The 9,568-nt window shown below is 37.2% G+C and overlaps 1 protein-coding gene across 1 annotated transcript; it reads right to left on the bottom strand.

The window, feature by feature from the left end:
* Positions 1-3,385: 3,385 nt before the first annotated feature.
* LOC133736829 (probable transmembrane GTPase FZO-like, chloroplastic) lies at positions 3,386-9,189 on the bottom strand. Its single transcript, XM_062164424.1, has 11 exons — positions 8,589-9,189; positions 7,750-8,300; positions 7,568-7,636; positions 6,698-6,892; positions 6,336-6,467; positions 5,722-5,808; positions 5,117-5,554; positions 4,844-5,011; positions 4,324-4,554; positions 3,915-4,030; positions 3,386-3,758 (listed from the first exon to the last, which is right to left on the bottom strand). The coding sequence occupies exons 1-11, from the start codon at positions 9,061-9,063 to the stop codon at positions 3,476-3,478; spliced, it is 2,745 nt and encodes a 914-aa protein (XP_062020408.1). The 5' UTR covers positions 9,064-9,189; the 3' UTR covers positions 3,386-3,475.
* Between the last annotated feature and the right edge of the window lie 379 nt (positions 9,190-9,568).

Raw genomic sequence — 9,568 nt, 5'->3', positions numbered from 1 at the left:
GAAACTACGAACTTTATCGATCTCTTAAGGCTTGAATATCAAGTTTCCACATGTTTAGTGGCAGTCCTTCCATCTTAGCTGGCAATCAAGGAATTATTATAGCTACGGTCGATAAATTAAGTTTCAAAATGTCCCGTATCATTTTTGTTTTGAATATGACAAAAACAAATAACAATGAGAACCTCCTAAAACTACCAACTTCTAAATTCTTCAAAATTACAATCATAAAGGATCGAGAGAAAGCCCGAAACTCCAAGAGCGAATCCTATCCACCAAGTAACCCAATTTTACAATATGTGCAATAAATTAATTAGCCCCTCTCAGTCACCCAGAAGACATGGGAAAGGATTATGCTATTGAATTGCAAGATGGGCGATATCAAACATCAAAGTCTTGATGTAGCAAGGAGTGAGGCAGGAATCATTATTTGATTAGGATCTTAGAGGCGCTCTATCACAAAGGTGAAAAAAACCCTCCATTCGAACATATCATCCTCGACGTAATTGTCTCTCATATAAGCACCTCGACGTAAAGAAATAGTGATTGTTTCACTTTGGATAGCAGGAACAATATTCTTTCTTATAAAGATCACCATGAAAGAGGAAATGTATCGAGGAGCATGAACCACAGTAACAAGATCACCGTAGTTAACCAGATAAAAAGAGATCAATAATATTCTTATGAGCTTAAGTTTACTGCCAAAATTGATAGATAAACTCTCAGTGAGCATATAAACCTAGACATAACTCTTGCTCCCTAGATTCATTAGGACTTGTCCTGATTTTTTACATAAGAATCAGATATTACTACTGTAATAAAAACCATAATTCCTAAACTCTTAATTTTCATAACATCCATGACCTTTACAGTGTGAATGACAAGACTCAGTTCTACTAAACCTTCTAAACTTCCCTGATCGATACTTGAGTTCCAAATGCCCCCTCAATTTAGAATGCTTGTTCATGAGCGAAACTCTTCAAATCCTATGCTTTGTTACTTCCACCTTCCAAAACATAGGGTTACATCGCAGCTTTCGATTACAAATTAAACTACTCTCCGTCCCTCCGTATTAAACATATCATATATGGCCTTCAATTCTCGCAGCTTAACTCAAACCCAACAACCATTGTCTAAGCAATTTGTGATTAATTTAAGGTTTTTTTGACCTTATTGGTCAAGAACCCAAAGAATAATAGACCGAGTAATAGGTTCTTATTGACTCCTAGAAAAGACAGCAAAACCTGAATTTGCTTGTTAAAATTCTCTCACAGTATATATCGCATGCTTTATAAATCCTTTCAAGTCCGATGCTAAACAACAAATCTGCTGTAGCACAATACAAACTGGTTAAGCTTACAATCAAACCGGGTTCGACTCCCTGCAGCGGAACAAATATTTTTTCTTAACTCAGTATATCTCTCATGCTTTATAAAGCTTTTAAGTCCTATGCTAAACAACAAATCCGCTGTAGCACAATACAAACTGGTTAAGCTTACAATCAAACCGGGTTCGACTCCCGGCAGCGGAACATATACCTATGCTAAACAATAAATCCGCTGTAGCACAATACAAATTTTTTAAGCTCAGAATATATCTCATGCTTTAGAAAACTTTTATATCCTATGATAAACAACAAATTGGTTAAGTTTACAATCAAATCGGGTTCAATTTCCGGCAGCTTCAAGTTTCAAAAGGTCCAAGTGGCATATCCTACTGACCTAATCCCAAGACTCCAAAGCTTTTCTGCGAGGTTTATGTTGAGGCATCATACACAAATATTGTTGAGGCTTCAAAAACAATACCTGGAATGTATTAATTTTTAATGAAGATTTCATATAGATATCCATGCAATGAAACTCTTATGTAATAGCCACATTATACAGTATCCATGTAATGAAACTCTTATGTAATAGCCAAATTATATAGACATATAGTACTACATAGACTTTACATAGAACTCATCCATTACCACTACATTTACTAAAAAAAAACATAATCACCGAACTCTTCATTTTCATAAACTTCATAAGTTCTTTTTGAAGAGAAACTTCGTAAGTTCATAACCACTAAAAAACCTTCAAACTTTCCCGATATACGACTTCCAAGACCAAGTATATATCTCGAATTAACATTAATTTCTATATGCACCCCATATTTAGGATCCTTTTTCAAAAGGAAAAACTATGTGTTGTTGCTTCCATCTTCCAAGACAATATCTTCTAGTTGAGATTGATTCACATAGGCATGCATAATCCATAGGTTATTGAGATAATGTTATGTTTGCGCAATTCCACAGTCTATTTCTATGTTTCTAAGGCATGATGACAAACAAGTAATTCATGGCCATAAGGCCAATATTGGTTGGAGGGAAGTCAAGGAAATGGCGCGCTGAGATGCAAGCAACTAGACAAAAACTTATTACCTGTATCAGTTGCTTTCCAGCCGACCAGCCGCCATCCTCCTGGAAAAGAGTTTGTCGGGTTTCCCTTCTCCTGCATTCCTGCAAATGCATATTAATTGTGTAGTAAGAAACAAAGTAAAATGATCAAATCTTTGACGAGACATAGAAAAGCAGATTAAATGTTAAACAGCTGCAATTAAACCTCAAGAACAAGCAACTCAAATGGACAATTTCTCAAGGATTGATCAATCAAAGGTGTGTGTTGAAGAAACAATAATAACATAAAAGAACCAACGTCAACAAAAAAACACCAGCACACTTTCACATTCCAAAAATTCTATTACAGATTCTTCAACTGCAGAAGTCTGTTGATATTGATTGCATTTCCAAAACAATAAAAAGATATCGAGGCGATAGGAATTCAGCATTGCTTACCCAAAATTCATTTCCCTACGCCTTTCATTCCAACAAATCAGCTACATATGCACGATGCCTTCGTCCTCTTCATTGCCGTCGTCTGTGGTAGTGCCCATATTCGTCGAGATTTGTACGAAAACAAATGAGCTGTGAATGGTTGCTGCTGTGTTGAGGCATGAACCCACATTATATATGGCGTCTGAAGTTAGGGTTGCATGGGAGCTTGTGAAATACAAAACTTGCCCTTCTAGCAGACCATATATACTATGCAGCAGCAGCCCAGTTCGGTCCTTGCAGCACCTAGCTAGGTTTTTTGAAATGATATACGTGCTTCAATTGCTGAGGCTTAATTCAAACCCAAGATTCCAGTGTAATTAAGCAACTTGTTTCTTTTGCTAACAAATCAGACCAAGTAATAGTTCTTATTGACTCCAAGGAAAGACGGCAAAACTGTAAATTTGCATTTACTTTCGCACTTCCAAGTGATAGTTCTTAATTCTTATTGATATTTGCTCCTCACATTTGCTTGTTACAGAAAACAAAGGAAAAGATGCAAAAAGGAGCGGGGAAATGTATAAAAAAATTTCATTTACACCTACCAAGTAATAATCACATTCATCGCAAGGTGAAATGCTCGGAATTAAACTCAACCATGCATCACGATACGTGAAGATTTTGGATTTCAATTCGTAGTGTTTGTAGTTGTTTATCAACATTGGATATTTCATCCTGAAGCTCTAGGAGTTTGTCTAGTCTCTGCTGTGCTGTATCTTGGTACGGCTGGCTGACATTTTTCACAAACCTTTCCATGTTCTCAATGGCTTCTGAAAGATCGTTCTGCATGGACTGTTCAACCTCACGTGCCAAGCCATCCGCAGTCCTTTTTACCTTTTCTATCATCTCTTGCCTACGAGCCGGAAATTTTGATATAGCTATAAACCTGCATACCAGAAATCGGACAAGAAGCAATTCAGAAAACACAATGAGTTGTTTAATCAATTTTCCATGCAAGAATTCAGCAACATTGACGGAAATCTTTAGTATATATGCTTCATCAGCAAAACAGAATTATATCTAAGGAGATGAAGACAATTACCCGCCAGCTGAGCAAAGACCAAGAGCAAGAAGATCTTCCAAAGTGGTCGGCAGCACAGTTGTCAAAAGTGAAGCAGATAAACCAGCTGCTCCTAGCCCACCAAATGTCCCAAGAAACTGAAATTGCAGCAAACGTCATATCAGACTATTTAATAAGATCAATATAAATCGACTATTTAATAAGATCAATATAAATCAAGTACCTTCTCACAAACTGTCATTAGATTCAACTTTCAGTTAGTCCTTTTTTCTTTTCTTTTTTTTCCTTTTTTTAAATAGTAAACATAGAGGCATATCTGAACTTACAAATACCAAACTGGCATGAGCATGTCAAACTTTTGATTATGACTTGTTTTTATCAACAGCACCAAACCCTAATTATCCTACAAAATCTACTGCACTGTGCTCACCGCTTCACGTATTTCTTGCTCAAATAATTTGGAAGCAGCATTGGCACTGAAGTCCTCTATCACTTTCAAGCTGTGTTTATTTACTTTTTCCAGAGATTCAAATATCTCCAAATCCACCTGACTCTGTGGATATACAAATGAAGGCAATCGCTTTCCAAATGTGTTTGAGTACATTCTTCCTTCCTGAACATTGTCCGATTGCAGCCATATCACGTATTCTCCAAGGAGTTTCTATATGACAAGATATTCCCATCAAATGAATAATAGAAGAATCAAAGCTCAGAGAAAGAACAATAAAAAACGGTTGCAAAGATAATGGAACAGCAACATGCAGAGTTTTCAAATTTTTTAAATCCCTACGATGCAAATACAGAAAATACGTGAACTATTTTTTTATACATATATCAAGTGGCCATCTAGCAGCCATGAACTAATCATTGCATGATTCAAATCCAAATTTCAAGGCTTACCAAAGCAATAGGGAAAATCTTATGGAAGAATGTCAAAGCTATGAACTTACTTGCACATCTGAAAGTGCAGGTCCTATAATGTCATTCTGAACCCTTGAGGTGGCTGGAATGGTAGCAGATTTTCCCCCTTTGAAAACATAGAAAGCAACAAGATCAAGATTTGATATAAGCAGAGTAGCTTCTATGAGCTCCACAACACGTGACTTTGTAGTATCAATCTGCAATGTCATGTGCATGTACTATTAATAAACAATATGTAAGAAAAAATACCACCAATTTGCCACTAAAATTATACAATGGCTATAGACTTTTGGAAAACATACCACAGATAGGATTCTTCTTCTCCAAGCAATGCTCTCATTTTCCATCTTCACTGCATAGTTCTTTACGCTGCCAACTATATCATTTATTGAGGCCAAGTCCTGCTTGGCATATCGGCAGTCTTGTGTGACAAGAGTTTCACAAGAAGAAAGTAGTTTCTCTGCAATTGCAATGGGTGTTTCTAGTTTGAGTTTCATTCTTTCCATTCCTGTACTTGTTGACCCATCTAAAAAACTATACAAGAAGTTCTCAAGCTCATAGAAGTTATTGCTTTTCCACTGAGAATCAGATACCGATAGTTTTGCGTAATCTTCCCCAAAAGCAGAAGATGACAGTTTTGCTTCAAGAGCAGTTCGTGCAGAGATGGGAAATAATGTCACATGTTCAGTATTCAGCAATTTCTGGGTATTCTCCTTGATGAATGACATACCTTCCTCAAGCTGTAGCAAAAAAAAAAAACAAAATGTTGGTCAAGCAACCAGGATGAGATTGAGAAGCTCAAGTAATTAAGTCCCCATATTTACAGGTTTCACTGCAAAAGGACTACTAAAGGTAACATCAACATTTTTTTTTTTTAAAAAAAAATGAATTGCACAATAGGACGGACCTCATGAGCATTCCGATAGATATCAGATTTGTTCAAGACAAATACTACTTTCTTCTTCCACTGCTGAGTGTACCGAAGGAAAGCAACCTGGAAATAATGCCAGCAGTGAAAATGAAGTTAGCTATAGTGATGATAAGGAATAGTAATCCATTCCATTAGCCCCACAAATCAAGAGCTTCCTTGCATGTTATAATTAGTCAATGTCGAATCAGCTAAGAGTTTTTAAGATCTCTGTAAATGCACTTTCTAACCATATGACTGGGGTAGTTTATCTTTGGACAGTCATCTATTAGTGCAATTATAGATCAAAGAGATCAACCTTCAGGTTTGAAATAGAATCTTTACATTTACTTTATTATCATTCAACTAGTTCAAGAGTAAAACACTCCCATTAGAAAGTGGGGTGTGATACTTTCCCAGTCTTAACTATTTTATAACATCCATATACTTTTACAGATCAATGAGTTCTTTGCTAAAAAGGTAGAAGCATGAACAGAAGGAGGTGAAAGTGTGAAACTATATAAGAAGGAAGCCACGACATCTCTATTTGTCAATTTAAATACTACAAAGCATTAAGCAACATGCCAAAAAATTGAGAAACCAGTTTATCATACCTCGCTTTCAGTTAAAGGGCGATCGGCAGAGATAACAAAAAGAAGCAAATCAGCACGGGGTACAAATTCCTCGGTAAGGCGTTGTTGCCTTTGCAAAATCACATTAGTTCCAGGTGTATCAACAAAGTTCATCTGCTTTCAGTAAAAACAAATTAAGTACAACAGATAATACGTGTTTTATCATTAAGTTGCATGTATCCAGATAGGAAGATGATAGACTAAGCAAGATGTGCAGCAAATTTTCTTGTGCCTGTAGCACATATTTGTGCATCAGGCTCCATACATCTGTGTGTTTAAATTGGACTGTTGTTAAAGTTAAACTGAAAAAGAAGTTCACTGAATAACACAATAAACTGACTCACTTCTTTAAGAATGGGAGCTGGAAGGTAGCATATATATTGACCATCTGGATGCCTTTCACAATGTTGTTCCTCACCATCCATCTCAGAATAGCGTAAGAAGGTGATCTCATTAGTTGTGGGAACAACCCCCTCTTTAAGATATCTTCTTCCAAGAAGTGCATTAATAACAGTTGATTTACCAGAGTTAAATTCGCCCTGTTGACATAAAGAGAGAAAAAGAAGTCATAGAAGAACCACCAGAAACATTCTCAGAGAGTTCATGAAAGATTGAAAACAATGTTGGAAGAACATAAATTCTCATGATGAAAACAATTTTTTTTATCCAGCTGTAACAGGACACATAAAAAATCTAAAGTGATTATTTGCTAATATCCACAAAGTATGACGTTAGATTGGAAGCATTGACCCAAACAAAGCTCAACAAGGAAAACTTGCAGTCTCCAAAGGACGAGTGGCTTTTTAGAAAATTGTAGGAATGCAATAACAAATCATATGACCAAAAATATTGTCCTATTTAGATAGAGCAAGAGAAGAAAATTCTAGCTGATTCGTGTTGGTTAAGTTAAGGGTACATAGTACAAATTTGTTTGCTAGGTCTCTAATTGAATAGTGAAGGGGTTTTATAGGGCTCCAGGTCCTCAACTATGGTTTTCTCAATATGAAAAAGCCATTCAAGATTATATATATGACAAAGGGACTCATTTCCATACCATTGAACATTATTATCAAGTAGTCTTGCATCAGCGTTATAAAAGGCGACCATAATTCTAAATTTTATCAAGAAAAGAAAAAAGATTTGCATGAAATATAGAGCTAATACCAATGTATATTCCTGGAACCAGAATTTGTTGAAGTTCAGCACACAATTACCACTATAACCAGTAAAAATGGCTCATCAATTTGAGAAACTGCATCAATGAGAAGTGAAACCTCCTCCATCTGTCATTGAAAAAAAAAATCCCACCATCACCATAAAGTATACAAATAAATTATCGAATTTAGAATGATCTCAACAGTAACTTCAACTACCAAATATTTAATTAAAAGATCACCAGTGGGGCAGCTCTCTGGATAACACTTATTGCTTTGAGCAACACCGATCTCTCTGTTTCGATGAACTGCTTTTCTCTATCCTCCAGTTTAAGAAACCCAGCAACAGTTTTAGTGTCCTTGGCACCACTACGCACACCTGAAAATTTGAACTTACTAAAGCTTTCAACTTCATCCTGTCTTTTACTATTCGCCATGTACACAATATCAAACAACTTGCTCAACGCATCGTCATCAAGCATCCTGAAATCCTTCAAAGATGTAACTAATCCACTAGCCCCAGATCTGAGTAGTCCAGGCACCTCTGTATATAACCTGCTGTATGAACTGATCGTGACAAATATCGGTATCTTCACATTTTTAAACAGAGAGTTCAATACAGCAGGAACATTTTCCTCTCCATCAACACTATATATAAGAAAATCAGCTCCTTCGGAGCTGGAGGCTTTTACGGCAGCATCTGCATCCTGCACATTCCTAGCCACCAAAGGAAGCACTACCGAATCAGATTTTGAGGCCATCATTGTGCTTCTTGCTACAATGGTCGGAAGACCTACACAAGCATAAAGAAACAAAACACATTATGGTATAAACAATTACACAACTTCAAAAGGACACTACTAAACCAAAACCAAGTATGCTTCTTTCACTATCATTCACCCATAAAAAGTTAAAATCAGCTAAGATGCCAATAACAAAATAAACAATGAGACAGCATTAACTATCAGAATAATAACATAAAACTACTGATTGCTCTAGCTGTCAATAAGTAAAAGCCAGTGGCTTCCTACTTTCTGTTCATCAAGAACTCAAATTTTCCGGTAAGTAAAACCGGGCTGACCTTGATCGGAGAGCAGAATCCCACTCGCATTAGCTGCGGCTGCGATATCCACGCGCTCAGAGATCAACAAGTAAGCCCGGTCTCCGACCACCGACTTCAACTTACAGGCGGCCTCATAGAGGCGGCCGCCGTTAGCTTCACGGCCGTCGAGGACAAGAATCCCAACCCATTTGGAGACAGCTTTATCGACCAAACCCAACACGTCGTCGGAAGCCAAGACGTCTTCAGGGTCCAATTGGAGGACGATGTTGGGGACCTTGATTTCTGGGCGCCTGAAGCCACCGGGGAACTGGGTTCTTGGGGGCTGGGGTTGTGGGTTTTGGCGGGTGAATTGATTTGGGTTCTGGGAGATTGAGGAAATGGGGAAGTGGGTTCGTCGGGGGAGGTGGGATTTGGGGCGGGGGAGGAACGGGGTTGGGGTTAGTAGTAGGAGAGGGTGTGTTGTGGAGGTGTGGAATGAAATGAGGGGTACCATGGGAAGAGGACTTGGGTTTTTACAGCTTCCACTCTTCTTCACAGTTCAGACACAGAGATTCTGAAGAAGAAGGAGGAGGCTAGGGGATGGTCTCGTCGTCTTATCATCTTATCTTTTTGAAGTGGTTCAAGAAACAATGGGCCACTTTTATACCAACGTTTCCCTCCCATCTTTTTCTTATTTTTGATTCATCTTGTAATAATTTCATTTATTTGAACACATTATTCTGTAGGTAGCGTAATTGTTTGGTTGTTTATGTTTTGTCAAACACACGGTTTTTGAAAGAAATACATATGTGTACTTGAAGAAAATTGTTTATTTTGATTTGCTTCAATTTCATTCCTTGTTTTGAATGTGGTTTTTAGTTTTGACCAAAAAACAAAAAAAAAAAAATGTGGTTTTTAGTAGACCTAAGCCTCAATTAATGAAACTGTTGAATACAAGGGAGGAACATACAGCGTAAACCCCTGATTACAATAAGTATCTAGACTCTACAGTATTTCCC

The sequence above is a fragment of the Rosa rugosa genome, chromosome 3 (assembly GCF_958449725.1).
Source record: "Rosa rugosa chromosome 3, drRosRugo1.1, whole genome shotgun sequence".
Lineage (NCBI taxonomy): Eukaryota > Viridiplantae > Streptophyta > Magnoliopsida > Rosales > Rosaceae > Rosa > Rosa rugosa.
This window is presented reverse-complemented; position numbering and strand designations above follow the sequence as displayed.